The 16100-nt window shown below is 55.5% G+C and overlaps 1 protein-coding gene across 1 annotated transcript in view; it reads left to right on the top strand.

The window, feature by feature from the left end:
• AGRN (agrin) overlaps positions 1-16100 on the top strand; it is a 105318-nt gene that overhangs the window by 32668 nt on the left and 56550 nt on the right. Inside the window, exon 3 of the mRNA XM_065696184.1 lies at positions 7605-7625. Coding sequence (XP_065552256.1) covers positions 7605-7625 — 21 coding nt within the window. The remainder of the gene's footprint in view (positions 1-7604; positions 7626-16100) is intronic.

Genomic DNA, 16100 nt, shown 5'->3' on the forward strand with positions numbered 1-16100 from the left:
TGGATGAGCTTAAAGCGCTTTTACACCCTAATTGATTCTATGACTGTGACCATGCCCCTGCCCCTGCTTCAAGTGATTCCAGTGCTCAGACTCAGAGCATCCTCGGAGCATCCTCAGTTCCCACCAGCCTGATGCCCTGCAGCCTTGGCTCACTTAGCTCTCTCAGATAGGGGATGCTGTGTGTCTGCCTGTGCCCAAGAGCCTGGCTTGCTGCTGGTTACCTCAATGAACAAGGCACTTGCTTCTTCTCAGTCCTGTGGCCTTTCTCACTCCCCTCTCACCAAGCCCAGGGCATCTGTCTGCGTCTCTGTTCCGCATCCCCAGCAGGCTGATGCCTTGCCTCCCTTTGAGGGTGCCCCACTGGTGCAGAGGGGCTCCGTAGCACAAACACGTCCTTTATTCCCTGCTGCTGAGAGCTGCCAGCCCTGGCTCTCTTCCCAGAAAGCAGCGCTAGTTTAGAACATAAGCAGCTATTGTCTTAGCCCTGGAGACTGTGATCTGAGCTCTGCTGGTATTGAGGAGGGGGGGAGAGAAGGGGATGCCGCATGCTAAAGGGACTTGAGAAAGGAGCCCAAGGAAGAGGGGAGATTCGCAGGCTCTCCATTGTGCTTGTCTCACCAAAAGCAATGCGGGTGCCCGCTCCTCCTTTGACACTCGAATTGCTCGTCCACCCTGTCCCTGGTGGCTGTTACAGTAGTTTGTGTCTGGCAAAAGACTGGGGCTTTTGTCTTGTGGGGATGGAGAAGGAAATGGGGGGAAGAGTGGTCCTGCATTAAGGGTGTCTTATAGGACTGTATCGCAGTGGGATGCGCTACCCTGGTTGTGGTGACTGGCACCGAGGACAGGGAAATATGCTTAAGGGATGGATGCCCATCTATAGCAAGGTGACAAAGTACCCGGTGAGCATCCTGCTGTGTGTGGGACAACACATTCTCCCGTTCAGCTTTATCTTTATGGCTTGTTCTCATTACTTAGGGATGCAGGGTGGGGGCTTGGAGCACAGGGTGCTGCTTACCAGGGATTTCTGCCTTGGATAATGAACCACAATTGGGGTGCAATCACAGCTTGTGGTGTGTGGCAGAACTAGGATGATAACATGCTCTGAATTGGAGATTCTGCTTGTGCTTTTACTTGGAGAAGTTGAAATTCAGCACAAGAACAAAGGGATGAGTTAGTAAAACGAATGGGTGGGAAGCTGGTATCATAAGTGGGAAACATGCATGGCATGGAGAATATAGTGGCTCATAGGGGCAAAAAGGGTCTCATCCAGTCCCTGAGGTGGCTTATGGCTCTCCTGCCTTGCTTTAGGCCTCCCTATTGAGGGCAACAAAAACAGCTCTGCAGCTCTTTGCTAGGACCTGCTTGACCTGTTCTTGTTTGTGTCTTTGGCTTCGATTTGGTCTGGGTTCAGCCCTGTCATCCAAAGGGAAATCACTCCACAGGTAAAACGACAAGCGGGGATGGCTGGGTAAGGAAGCCTGGACTCCCTGCCAGCTTCCCTAATCAGCCTGGAGTTGTGGGCAAGGAGCCCCTGGAGTGTCTTGTGCCTGTTTCCCCCCTTTGGGAAAGCAAGGGAGCTGCTCCTGAGGCCATTTCACGACTCATTTGGCCCTGATGAGCCGCGCTCGAGGCAGAGGGGTCGAGATGCGGAGTTTTCTCAGCTTAATCTGCGGCGGTGATGATCCTCTGCCACTCAGCAGGCCGATGCCTGCAGCCAGCCTGCTCTGAATCAACGCGCCCTGGCTTCAGTCAAAGCCTTACTGTAGCCGAGGCTCTGCCCTGTGGGTTTCTTCCTCCCCTCCGCCAGCGCATCCTGGTACCCAACCCGCAGCAGCAGCTTAAAAGGGTGTTTGGTGGTGGCACAGAGGGGAAACCTCAAATCCTCGCAAAGCAATTACAGCTAATGAGACACTTCCTACACATCTGGTTTCAATCGGGGCTGTGTTTCGGGCACTGTGCTGCAGAGCTGGGGAGGGGAGGAAGGTGAGAAAACCTCTTCAGCATCACCCTCCTCCCCAAGGTGGCACTTGGGCTGCTCCGGAGCTCCCATCTCTTGCCAAGCCTAAACAATTAACACATGGAATCACACCTCTCCAGGGAGGTGGAATTGCAGCAGCAGCAATTATTGGATGCTGATGGCACGCCGATTGATATGGGGTTGAGAGCGAGTGTAATGTGTTTAATGAGTGTGTGATTTACAAGAGGAGGGACGTGTGGATGCCCCAGACTGAAGCAAATCTCTGAATCAAGTGCCAACTGCAAGGAAAATAGACATTTTCTTTATTTAGTGTGTGTTTGCTTGGGTTTCACATCTTTCTGTATGGATTCAGGATTAAATTGATGGAATCTGGCTATCCAGACCTTATCTCCTGCCCCTCTTCTCGGTCACTCTGGGGACTGCATCCCACTGCAGATGGGAAGCGGGTGCCTGGATGCCTCTGGCTTTCAATAGCACCTTGGTACCCAGGCCCTGAGCTCTTCCAGACATCCCACACTGCATTAGGTAAGCCTGAGCCACAGGGTTCATCTCCAGTTTGGGACCATTGAGACGAGGTCTTTGTTTGAATGTGGATTTGTGTGGATCCTGGGCCCCTCTGGCTGCTGGTTTTGGCAGCAAGTGCCTTGTTATCTCAGTACAGAGGGTGGCCTTGGAGCAGGATGCAGGGAAACAGTAGGGAAGGTCACGGAGAGAGGGATTTCAGGAAGTCTGTGTTGCCTTTGTGCACCGAGCAGCAGGAAGGTGGCGTGGGAACCCTTGGCTTGTTTCCTTGGGAATGAGGCAGCACAACCTGGATCTCGCTGCCAGGCTTATCAGGGGCATTGGTGTGAGCGCAAAGAGAACACGGTGCTGTTGGGGTCCTGGGATCCATCAGGATCCAGCTTCGTCCCTGGGTGCATGAACACTGACTGGGGGGGGGGGGTGCAGGTGGGCAATACCCACTCCTTGTCCCTTCACTGGCATGCATCCCTGCAAGCCAATCCTGATGAGGGGGTCTGGCAGGGACTCCATGCTTCCCTTATCCAGCCACATCCCTGCTTAATTACACCCATGGAGTGATTTTTCCTTGCGTTAAAGGGCTGATCCCAGGACAAAAGTCTTTGGAGGAAGACTTGCAGAGGAACCCCCCCAGCCCTGCCTGGAACCCAAGGGTTGAGCCTGTGTTTGGTCCTTCCGCAAAGCCAGCTTCCAGGGTCTCCTCTTCAGATTGGGATCTCCAAGCAGGGTTTTCCCAGAGGATAACCTGCCTCGAAGAGCTCTTCTGACCCCAGGGGCAGGGAAATGCTCTGGGAAAGAGGAGAGATTTAGGTTGGATATAAGGAAGAGGTTCTTTACTGTGAGGGTGCTGAGGCGCTGGCACAGGGTGCCCAGAGAAGCTGTGGCTGCCCCATCCCTGGCAGTGCTGAAGGCCAGGTTGGACACAGGGGCTTGGAGCAAGCTGCTCCAGTGGAAGGGGTCCCTGATTGGAACTGGATGAGCTTTAAGGTCCCTTTAACCCAAACCATCCCATGCTCCATGTTGGTCGAGCATCTCCTGTTGGGCAGGAGAGCTCATTCTGGCCTGGGGTCACTTGTCCAAGCCCCACGTGGTTTCCCAGAAGCTCCACTTTTCCTGACACAGGAAAGCCAAAGGCACATCCTGGGTGCTCCAATGGGTCTGTGTGTTGTGTCCCAGCCGTGGCTCCATGCCTGGCCTGTGCTCGCCAGGCATCGCATGAGCTCCGGCTTCCTGCTCTGCTTTGCTTCTCTGCAGAGCTCGGGTGTATTCCCTTGCTCCGAGTAGGTTTCTATCCAGGGAAATGTTCCATAGTCAAAGTGCCTGACCTTGGAACAGAGCCTCCCGCTCGCCTTTCTCTTCTGTTGTATTTAATTTAGAGGAAAATAAACTGCTTTTCCCGTCCTCGCTGTTAACAGCTGCTGCAGTTACGCCACAGCACGAGGAAGGGAAAATCAAAGCCTGCTGAGGTTTGCTGGGGTTGAAAGGCAGGTCAGGCTCTGGGGTTACTCATCTCAATTGCACTTTTGTTCTCAAAATGAGAAGGACAACACGTGCATCCCGCCGGGCTTTGGGAAGAAGGAGCTGCGGGGTGGGAAGGTGCTGGACCAGGGCCCCATCCAGCATTGATGCGGGGTGGCTGTTGCTAAGCGGAAGAGTGGTCCAGGCTGCTTTTGGCTCTGCGATGTCCGTGAGTCACAAGTGACTTCTGGCTCCACAGAGTCAAGGGTTGAGTCTCGCTGTGGCAACACCAGCCTGAGTGGGTGTCTGGAGTCCTTTAACCCTTCTGGGATTCTCTCCTTCATCCATGAGCTGAAGCCAGCAGCACCCACAGGGAGCACAGACCCTGTTCTCCATCCAACCCTCATCCCTATTGCTCTGCATCGCAGGTGGGATTTTGGAGCAGCACTCAGGTTTCATCCTGGCGCTGCAATTCCCACTCTTGGGGGGGTTGCAGCACTGATGATAGCAGCTTTTGGGGGGGGTCTTGGCAACTTCATCTCTCTGTTGCCATCTCCTGGTTTTCCCTGGGTGTTACAGAACAGCCAGGCTTTGCTGTGTGCACATGGAAGCCTTGCTTGATGCGAGCAGGCAATGACACTTCATTACTGTGGAGACCGGAGGGTCCCCATTGGACACCCCTGTGGGGTTCCTTAAGGGTGCTGCTTTGGGAATGCCGTGCTGCGGCACATGGGCAATGAGCTCTTTATCCCTTTGCTGCGTGTGCTGGGTGCCTCTGCCCCAGTTTATGACTCGGTGGCAGTGGGCACGTCGCTTGTGCTGTGTGCGTTAGGTGATGCGGGCTGGCTCCCTGGGCTGTGCCAGTGCCTGAGGGATGCGTTGCCTGGGGGAGCTGCTGGGTGAGACGCGCTGTGTGTGCAGCGCATGGTGTGTGAGCAGGCTGAGCTGGGTGAGCCGCACACACTGCAGAGGGGGCACATGAGGCTTCCCCTGCTCAATGGGGATGTCCCCCACAACACACAGCACCTAACGACTGTTCCCTGCAGTGACTGCGGGTCTCCATGCCGGCATTCACATCCTTTCGCTTGCCAAGGGATAGGGATCCAGGTGAAGCCCTGAAAGAACAGTGGGCAACAGGTTTGTAGAACTCCCAACCAGGTATATTAGTCCCCAGAGCTGCACACTGGCTCTATACTGTTCTATTGATACAGTATTGATGCTGATCTTGATCTACTGATCTCAACTGTATCATAGCATCCCAGACTGGTTTGGGTTGGAATGGACCGCAAAGCTCATCCAGTTCTGACCCCTGCCACAGGCAGGGACCCCTTCCACTGGAGCTGCTTGCTCCAAGCCCCTGTGTCCAGCCTGGCCTTGAACACTGCCAGGGATGGGGCAGCCACAGCTTATATCTAATCTAAATCTCCCCTATTTAAGTTTAAACCCATCACCCCTTCTCCTATCAAGTCTATTCTGCTGCTTCAAATGTGTTGCTGCTCCTCTTGTGCCTTCCTTTCACCTTGACAAGAGGCTCTTCGGAGGTGCTGCCTTGGCATGAAAGGGCTCCCCTGCTGCTCCCCAGCACTAGTAGAGGAAGAGGAGGGGAGGAAGAGCCATCTTTTCTGCCAGGTGACAAAAGGATGTGATGGAGATGGCACAATCCGCATCACTTGAATTTGGGGGCATCAGGGCAAATGGAAGGAGTGCTGCAGTCCTGCAGCCAGACACTAATACATCATCTGCACCAAAGCTGGCCATGGGGTCTTGGCTTTCATTTCTGGTTTTCTTCCTCTTTTTATAAATTAAAATCCCAAAATAACCCTGCTGCTCTGGGATATTTTCAAGCTGTTTTCATCCCATCTTCCTTTCTTCCCTCCATTTCCCAACAGGTTACAGCTGAGAGGGACTCCCCGTTGCCAACGGAGAAGGCTGCACGTCACTTCCTTGGCATGGGGCCGTCTCCAGCCCTCAATGCTCACTTTGTTTTGTATCCCTCACAGCCTCAGTGAGCTGTCAGGACTCTTCACAGTGTCACATTACCCATGTCCCATTGTGGGAGCTGCTGCTGCTGTGGCACGCAGAGCACAGGGGAGGCCTCAGCATCCCTCAGCCTGGGTACCGATTAGTGCGCAGTGCTCTGTTCCAGCTGCATCCTCGCCTTCCTCCTCCTGTTTCCTCTGCTCTGTGGCCCAGCATGATCCCTTTCCTTGGGAAGTCGCCCACCTCCATCCCTTGCGTCCCACCAGGCTTCCCTTGGGGCTCCATGTCCCGAGCCCAGCGTGAGGAAAGCACATGAGCATCACCATGTACTCCAAGCTCCATCCTGCTCTCAACTATGTAGTAGCAATTGTGTGGCTCTGTGAGGAGACAGAGCAGTCTGGGTGGAACAGAACAGGCTGAGTTGCATTTCACCCTGGGAGATACCCTTGTCCTGGTGATGTGGGACAAGGACCTGAGCTCCTATTTCCATAGGCATCTAGAATGGGTGCTCTAATGGTTACAGGACTTCCATACTGCCATAGATGACTTGGAGGTAAATAAGCCGTGCTGAAGAACAGCTATTAAAATGCTCAGCTGTTTAACTGTGAACCTCCTCTTTCAGCATGGGTGTTGGGTTGTTTCATCTTGTGCTCTGGTTTCCTAGGCTTCAAAAGCAGCTCTGGCCCAGGTGATGCATTTGGTAGGAGATATCAAGCTGGACAGCAAAAGATGGGTCCCTTTGGGTTGAATGGGAAACATATGATCCTTGGGAGCCTGTATTGGGAAGCTGGCGTGGCTATGGGTAGCTCCAGGCTATTACAGATAGTGAGTTTGGTTTCAGCAAGTCGCCTATTGGCAAGGCAAAGTTTAGCAGTTAATACACGTTGGCTTCTGAGCCTTTGGCTGCACTTATTATGCTCTCCAGGACTTCCTTTAGCTCTCCTTGTAAGGAAAGAGTGCATGCTTCTCCATGGATCAAATCACTGCGGTATCTGCTCCAGCGTGCTTGTGTTGTGTGGCTGATAGCAGCCACTGCTGGGATGTTCTGGATGGGGTTTATGTTGTTATTTGCACGTATTTCTCATCCTGGGGCTCTCTGTTTATCCCTTGTGCTGCTGTTCAGAGTTTAGGCTGTTGCACTGCATCAGGATCCTGCTGTTTTCTGCCTATCTATAGATTCAGGAGCCTGTCGTATCACGAAAACATGTTTGAATCAATGGGCATGGAAACAAACCCAAAGGGGATAAGTGATGCTCCTGAAATGAGGGTAAATGCTGGGGGTACCAATAGCACGTTGCTGTGTTGCAAGTGAAGGTGCCAGTTGTGCCGTCCCCTTTGTTCAGCCCTGGACCACATGTGGGTGTCCAGAGGCACAGCTTGGTGCTGCACATGAGCTGCCGTTCTCCTGCCTCCTCAGTGTGAGATGTAGGATTGCTGGACCAAGGATAAGGAACACTGGCAAGACAACCATCGCTTCCTGGGGTGATTTGGGAGCTAATGCCCAATGGAAAGGGCTGGAAGCAATGAATGGAAGCTGCCCCATGTGGTGCTGATTGCAGAGCATTGGAGAGGGGGGCTTGGGAGGGTAGGAAAGCTTTGGGTTAGCTGCCTGTTTCCTTGTTTCTAACTGTTTTGTTCTCTCCTTTTTCTCCTCCCCTGCTTTCTAAAGAACATAGGAAGCTTCTTGCTGGTAAGTGGTGGTGTGTCATGCAAAGAAATACCATTTATTCCATCCACCATCAGGTTCGTTGGGTAGTTTCTGTCATCCTTCCATCTAGGATGTGCTGGAGCAATAGAAACCTTCTGGAGGTGGCTACAGGCACATCCATCCCCATGGCCTCTTGGCTGCAGAGCGTGCCCTCACCTCAAAGGGAGCTATTGCTCTTAGATCACAGTTTGAAGAGCTGCTTTCCCCTCTGCCTCCACCTTGCCCAGCCTGACTTTGGTACCTGGGCTCCATTGGATTGCTCCTGACCTTGCACAAAGCGAGTGCTGATGCTGCAGCACCAAGGCTCTGGAGTGCTGTGGGCACGAAACTGTGATCTAAGGACACCTCTCACCTAGTGCGTGTCTCATCTCCAACTCCATCCTTAGCCTCTCACCTTCACTAGTTTCCTGGGAGGGGGGGTGGGAGGGTCGGGAGGGAATAGCATCTTCCAGCTCATAATGGAGCTAAAAGGGATGGGTTAAACCTGGCCGGGGGGGGGGTTGCGGCATGTGTTGTACCTGATGTAGTTCACAAAGGAGGCAGAATCGGGTTGGAGCAAGCTGCTCTAGTGGAAGGGGTCCCTGCCCGTGGCAGCAGGTTGCAACTGGATGGGCTTTAAGCTCCCTTCCAGCCCAAACCAGTCTGGGATTGTATTAACCAGTGAATCCCAGTCATTAAACCAAGCCATGTGTGTGCTGTGCCTGATGAGAGCAGCCCTTAGCAGGCGAGGGCAGCGTGTGTGATATACATGGCTGCGGCCTGGCTGGGTGCCCACTTCCCTGGGATCGCCGGTGCTGGGAATCCTGGCATCCCCAGAGCCTCGTGGCCGGCTCCTTTGTTTGGTGGCTGCGGATACAGGGTGTGTGTAGGGAAGGCGTTTGGCATGTGCTGGGGCTGGATGCTCATCTCACACCCTTCCCCTGCATGCACAAACCTTTGTGCTCATCCACTCGGGATGGAGAACGGGGCAGCGCAGAGCCACTGGAGCAGCTTGCTCCAAGCCCCTGTGTCCAACCTGGCCTTGAGCACTGCCAGGGATGGGGCAGCCACAGCTTCTCTGGGCACCCTGTGCCAGCGCCTCAGCACCCTCACAGGGAAGAGCTTCTGCCTAAGAGCTCAGCTCAGTCTCCCCTCGGGCAGGTTCAAGCCATTCCCCTTGGCCTGTCCCTACAGGCCCTTGTCCTAAGCCCCTCTCCAGGTTTCCTGCAGCCCCTTTAGGCACTGGAGCTGCTCTCAGGTCTCCCCTTCAGGAGCCTTCTCCAGCTCTCTCAGCCTGGCTCCAGAGCAGAGCTGCTCCAGCCCTCGCAGCATCCCCATGGCCTCCTCTGGCCTCGCTCCAACAGCTCCACATCCCTCTGGTGCCCCTTATATATAAAGTGTTGCCTCCAACACAAGGGCAGGCTATATAAATATACACATGTAGAGATGGATAAGCAGCTGGCTCTTTGGTGTGACATGGGGTGGGACGGAGCTGTAGCAGCTCAGCTGGCCTTAGTCTGGGCATGTCCACCAGCACTGGGCCAGCTGTGGCTGCTGAGCTCCTTAAAGCTATTGCTGCTGTATTTGTGCCCTTATGTATAATATAGAGACTGTGCTGTGCAGACCGGGAGCGGTAGGCTAAGGGTCTGCTTGGAAATGTGCCCTTGCTGGAGAGGGAACAGAGGGACATACAAGTTTATGGACCTCTCCCAGCGCAGGAGGATGGAGAGAAGCTGTCCAAGCCGACAGCATCCTCTGCTGGCTGAATATCCCTGTGCATCAGCCCTGAGATGCATAAACTGAGTCCCTTGCATCTCCAAGCAGGAGAGCATCCTGCTCCTGCTCCTGGGGGCTGTTCGCTGGCACAAAGTGGTTTACTCTGAGCTGTGTGTGGTTGGCAGCATGGTGGCTGGTTCCTGCCTGCTTTTTGCCTCCTTCCTTTGCTATCCAACACGCAAATTCCTCTGCTGTGCCTATGAGGAACCTCCAAGCAGGACCGTGGTTACAGAGGATGTCCCTGCCCTTCTGCTCCTTCCCATAGGCTCTTGTGGCTCTCCCTGCCTTCCCAATCCGATTGGAGCGGCTGCATCCTCCCCTGCGGGCATATCCAAGCACATCGTTGCTGGGTGTGCTTCCTTTCTCCTTTCTAGTGACGTGCTTGAGCTCTCTTCACCTCACTGAGGGGGGTTTGCTCTTCCTATGGATACAGCCTGGGTCTGAGCACCACCACTGTGGGACTGGGTGATGAGCAATAGGCTCTGTGTCCCCCCCTACTGCTATAGGAGAGGGCAATGCTGCCGCCTCTCATCCTGCTGCTCAGCCTGGCTCTGTGTATTCCCAGGAGCCCAATCTTGTACCACTCCATGGCTCCGGTTGTTTGTTTGCTTTGTGGGAAGCGGTTAACAAAGCTCTGCTGCACCAGAGAGCCTGGACCACAGCGTGGAGCTGATGCTTTGTCTGTGGTGGGTGCTGGACATTGCCACAACCAAGGAGCTGCTCCAAGGGAGCTTGGTGACAGGAGATGGTGACTGATACAGAGCTGCATCGCTCGAGGGTGCACATCCCTGCCCATGGCAGGAGGTCAGAACTGGATGATCTTAAGGTCCTTTCCAGCCCAAACCATTCTATGATTATGGGTTCTCTTATGGCTGTCCAGAGTGGGGCAACCAGGGGCAAACCCATTGCTCTTGTGCAGAGCCCTGGCTGGGATAAGATGGCAGAGGGCTATGGGGCTGCCCTGTGCATGGGGTTCAGCTTCTGCACCCCAGAGCAGCTCCGGCTCAAGGTGGCCGGTCCTTCCTGAATGCTGCTGCCTGTATTCCCTCTGCCTGCAGCACTTTGTACAGCTCCTGTGGCAGATGATGCTTCTCCTGTTGGGATGCAGCACCTCTGCTCGGGATATGTGCTGGCCTCTCCTCCATCCCCCCCACTGCTGCTACTCAGCTCCTTGAGGGCTGATGGATAGGAATTGTCATAGAATCGTGGAATGGTTTGGGCTGGAAGAAACCTTAAAGCTCACCCAGCTCCAACCCCTGCCATGGACAGGGACACCTTCCATAGAGCAGCTTGCTCCAAGCCCCTGCGTCCAACCTGGCCTTGAGCACTGCCACGGCTGGGGCAGCCACAGTTCAGGGCAGACTGGCCTGTGAAGTGTTTGACAGGTCTGTTGTCCCCCAGCAAGGAGCAGCTTCCCATCCTCATCACCCTCCTGTTGCTCCACCATCATCCCCCCCATCCATGGGGATGCTGTGGGCAGCCTGCTCTCGGATGGAGCCTCCCGCAGCACGATCCACGCTGTTGGGAGCAGCAGAGGGCAGTGTGAGCCTTGCCAGAGAGGAGCCAGGGCTGCAGCGCCGCAGCTCCAGCCGGAGCAGCCGCAGGGTTGGGGCTGCAAAGTGCGTGCATCCCGTTCCGGATACCCTTGGAACACTGGGAGAAGGCAGCGGGACAGGCCCTCAGTGCCATGGGTTAGTGGTGGCCTTGGCAGTGCTGGGGAATGGTTGGATTTGATGGCCTCAAAGGTCTTTTCCCAACCCAACTGATTCCATGATTCCTGAGCACGAGTTCTGCAGTGTGGTTCTCCTGGGAATCCTTGTGAAGGCAGAGGGTGATAGGGCTGCACAAAGAGTGCTTGTCTGGAGCTGTGTGTCCTAGCACTGGGATGCATCACCCACCTCCCTTGGGTTGCTTTTGCTTTGCTCTGTGCCTGTTTTTGATCTGCGCTGTAACTGGGGAGCTCTTTAGGTGCGGACACCAAGGTCTGTGTACACACCTTGTCTTATCTTTTCCTGTTTAAATCAGGGAGGCAGAGACATCAGGAACCCACTCACTGTTGGGTGGAACTGGTATGGGCTTTGTGCTGTGTGTGTGAGGAACATCTGGGGCTGTCTGGCACTTCCAATGCAGCACAGGCTGTGATGTGCAGACAGTGATGCATGAGAGAGGGTGACCTGTATCCCCTGTGGCACATGCATGTGGACCACTCCATCCTATAGCACATCTGCAAAACAGCTGTGTGGTCCCAAACTGCATGGTAAGAAGGGTTTGTTTCAGGACAAAGTCGCTAAGAGGGAAATCAAGAGGCACCCCTTGTCCAGCACTGCCTGGCATAGCTGTTTATTGGGAATGGTGTGGATGGATCCCCTTTTCCACTCCCTGCACACCCGCATCCCCGTCTCCCATTGATAGGGAATCAAAGCTCTTCATTCTCAAGTGCTGCTCAGCAGGAGTCAAGCTGGGTCCTGCCAAGTGTTAAATGAAATAATTAAAGCCCCCACTTTCTCCCCCTCCTGTTCCCTTCTCTGCAATGTTGGTAATGAGCCTATGGAGCTGCAGGAGGGGATGGGGAAGGGAAGGATGTGCAAACGCCTTCTGCAGGCTCCCTCCTCTTCACCCTCCCTGGAGGAAGCACAAAATGGCTCTCCAGGCGTTGGGTGCTGACAGATAAATCCCAATTAGCTCCCTGCCAAACGGGATTAGGGAGAATGGAGCCAGGTGGGGAATCAGCTTGGAAACAGCAGGAGCCGGGCGCTCCTGTGAGGTCTGTAGCTCAATGAGGTGGGAGAGACTGACAGCTACCAGCCACTTCCTAAAGCAGCACTGGGTTTTGATGCTGCAGACTGGTACCTGGAAGAGGCAGAAATGAAGGCGAAGGAAATGAACCTGGTGTTATCTCTTTCCAAGTAAATGGGCCACAATGTGTGTCCGAAGCAAGAGGATAACCCCAGCATCCTGCCACACTGCCGGTGCTGCTGCTCGGACATCCTCGCTGTGAAAGGCCACAGATAACCCCATTAATGGCACCAGGCTTTAAGCTGGCTGGTGACCGCATGGAGGCCTTAATGCAGAGAGCACTGGTTTAGAAAACTGGCCTGGGGAATATGGGTGAGCTCAAGGATTATGTTTTCCTACTGTAGCAGAGGAATAGCTGTGTCTGAGGGTGTTATACTGGGGCTATCCCTGTCCCTCCCTCTTCTTCCCTGGTAGATACGGTGGCTTTCTGCCTCTTGCCCTTTGCTGAGGCTGGTCCCCGTCTGAAAACCTGCAGCTATAGCCAGGATGCTTCCAGTTCCAAGGAGGATGAAAGGGAGGAATGCTGTGGGGATGGTGAGCAGTGGATGCTCTGGAGCCTGACTGGTGGGACTGGGATTTCCCATTGCAATTGAGCCAGATGTAAAGGTATCAGGGTGGTCCAACTTGTCCTGGTGTCTCAAGGTGCCTCTGGCTTGCGCACAGCCACTGCAGGGCTCACTGGCCACCTCTTCCATCTTCTAGGCTGCTCACTTGTGAGCCAGAGGTGGCTTTTATGTGCTCCTTCACCTTGCTGGGGTCTTGCTGTGCTTTCTTACCTGGTCCTTCATGTGTTGGTGTAGTGTAAAGGGATGAGTGTAGTAGGCATGGCTGGCAAAGGGATTGTATGGGAGACCGGCTGTCTCTGTGTGCTGTAGCTGGTGCAGAAGGATGCAGGCATGAGATGCAGCTGTGCAGCATCCATCTTTGGGGAGGTGATAACAGCCATCACCCACATGGATGGACCAGGCAATGTCTCCCCAGTGCACGTGGCTCCTCTGATTATCAAGTCTCATCTGAGAGACTTGAGTGAGGCAAAGGTGTCCGACCTGCCCACACTGCATTTGAACCTGCCTCCTCCGGGACACGCAGTTGTTCATACATGAGGCAGTCCTGCCCCTAAAAGCGGCCCCTAAAGGGCTAGAGGGGACAGAGTCCTCGCAGACCAGGGAAGAAAGGGAGGACTGTGCAGTGGTGATTTGCATGTGAAAGCACGCAGGCAGGAGGATGCAAATGGCCTGGATTCCCTTTGGGATTTGTTCCTTTCTTTATTGGAAGCCTTTGGCCTTAGCCTGCATGTGCTGGGATTGCTGGGGAAGCATGGCTCTGAGCCATGAGGTGTGTGGAGTACAGGAGGGAAGAGGGATGCTGCTGGGTCAGCGTCAGCATGGGGAAGGCATTGGGCAGTATCCCAGGGCAGAGCAGAAGGATGCAGGACCATGTGGTGACGAAGCAGAGGAGAGGGTGAGGGCACTCTGCTTCATGGGAAGGTCTTGGCTTCTTGTGTGATGCTCCAGAAATTCCCAGGGGCTGCAATCACTGGGAAGGGTTCTATAAATGCAGCAGGGACTTGAGCTTAACCTTTGGGGAGGGGGGAAACACTGGATTGGAGGGGTCGGGGGGCTCTGTGTGTGGTGAGATTTGGAGTCTCCAGTTGCTGTGTGCTCCAACTTGCTCAGCCCAGCCCTTGTGCCTCATCCCTGGTGATGGAGAGATGGTGTGCCATGTCCTGTGGCCTCTGGGGATGGATGAGGAGCCCTTTCCCGTTTGGCAAAGGGCTTTGCTTGTGAGGGGGATCCTGAGATGTGTTCTTAGTAGGGATCTGCTTGGGAGAGATGGATTCACAAAGCACTTGGGCTCTCGGGGGCTGTGTTTGGAGGAGAACAGCTCCTGGGGTGCACATCAATCTTCCTGCCTGCTTGGACGTGACATGGTTTTGTGGTGGGTAAAGGTTGGACTTGATCTTAAAGGTCTTTTCCAGCCCAGTTGATTCTGCGCTCAGGCACCCTGCTTGTGTGGGCTCTCCTGGTTAGGATGCAGCCCATGCCTCACAGCAAGCTGGGATCACGTTCTGCGAGTCCCCAGGGAGTGATGCCGGTTTAAAGAGGAGCAATACCTGGGACGTGACTTGGAATTCTTTCCTCCTTTCCCTGTTTTCCTCCTTCCCTGTTTTTCTCCTTCCCTGCACTTGGCACATTGTACCCACAGTGCTGGGACACCCAGGGTGCTCCCAGCCCACATCTCCATCAGAGACGATGAGCAGCTTTTGTGGTGCACTTTATGCCAATCCCATCCCAAGTAGATCCCACAACCTGCTGACTCCTGGTGCCTGCAGTGCCCTGCTAAGGGACCACCCAGCCTCCTCCACGTCTCCTCACCGGAGGGGAGAGGAGGTGGATTCAGCTCCTGTGTTTGTGTCCCTCAGGCTCCAGGCTAATTGCCAAGGTGAGGGAGGAGCGGGGCTGGGATTGGGAGGGATACCTGCTGCCCGAGGCTGGGATTGGGAGGGATACATGCTGCCGGCAGGGTTGTTCTCCCACCTCAGGTTGGTGTTGTCTGTTGAAGGAATGGGAATTCCCATGCAGTGAGCATCTCCCCGGGCTGTGCTTCCTGTCCTGGCTGCCTGGTGGGTGCTGAGCATGGGGAGATGGGAGGAACTTAAAGCAGCTTCTCTGCAATGAGCTTCCCAGTTTGACCGCAGCGGGGATCCCCGCTGCCACATCCCCACAGCGCTCATCTTGCCCTAGGAGAATGGGGTGGGGGTTTGAGGATGTGGTAGAGCAAGGGCAGCCCCTCCGCAGCGCTGCGGGACAGGGGACGTGCAAAAGCCCTCGTGTCCCATGGCTTGGGTGATGAACCAGCCCCTGAAAGCACAGGGCTGTGTGTGTTCAGGTGGCTCTGTAACCAGAGAGCCCTCCTCTTGCAGGGTTTTGTTCCAAGTCTCCAGAGCTGCTTTGTTCCTCCATGGTGGGAAAGAGCTCAGCCTGTTCCGAGACCTTCACTGGGGGAATCCTTTCTCTCTGTTCCCCCATCCAGCTGGTGTGCTGGTGGTGCAAGAGCACCCACTCTGGGCCTGCTCCCTCTGAGTGTCAGTGTGGGGCTGCTGTGCGTTGGAAAACACCTTTAATCTCAAACCCAACCATTCCCAGCACTGCCAAGGCCACCCCTGCCCCATGGCACTGAGGCCTCGTCTCCACGGGGTGTGAACGCTTCCATGGACGGTGCCTGCAGCCCTGTTCCAATGCTGAGCACCCTCTGGGGCAGGGATTGCTCCTCAGCTCCATCTAAACCCGCCCTGGTGCAGCTTGAGGCCGGTTCCTCTTGTCCCATCCCTTGGGAGCAGAGCCCGGCCCCCCCCCGGCTCCATCCTCCCATCGGGGAGCGATGAGGCCCCCCCTGCGCCTTCTCCTCTCCAGGCTAAACCCTCCCTTTACCACCAGCACCCAGACAATGGTCACGGCGGGGCCGCTCCTTGCGGGGCTCCGCTGCCCCCGGGGTCTCGTCCCTAACGCTGGGGAGGGTCCGGTGCTGCTCCCAGCCGCTCCGCCCCGCGGCGGGCGGGAGGGGCGATGGGTCCCGGCCGGGCTGGCCCCGGGGGAACGGGGCAGCGCTCCCCGCTCTTTGTCTGCGCCGCGCCCGCTCCTTTGTTGTCTATTGGGGGGGTCTCGCTCCCTCCGCTCACCGGGGCTCGACCCGCGGCGGGCGGGGAAGGAGGGAGGGGAACGGGGATAGAAGGAAGGGGGGGACACGGCGGCCGCCGGGGGCAGCGGAGCGGGCGGGGAAACTTCAGGGCGTGGGGCGGGCGGGTGCTCCGTTGTCTGATGCTGCGCGGCCCTTCCACGCGTGCATCCCGGGATTAGGGAGCCGGCACTGGGAGCCGCGGTTCGGGAACGGGGCTCCGGCAGCGCC

The sequence above is a fragment of the Lathamus discolor genome, chromosome 16, assembly GCF_037157495.1.
Source record: "Lathamus discolor isolate bLatDis1 chromosome 16, bLatDis1.hap1, whole genome shotgun sequence".
In the NCBI taxonomy this organism is placed as follows: Eukaryota; Metazoa; Chordata; class Aves; order Psittaciformes; family Psittacidae; genus Lathamus; species Lathamus discolor.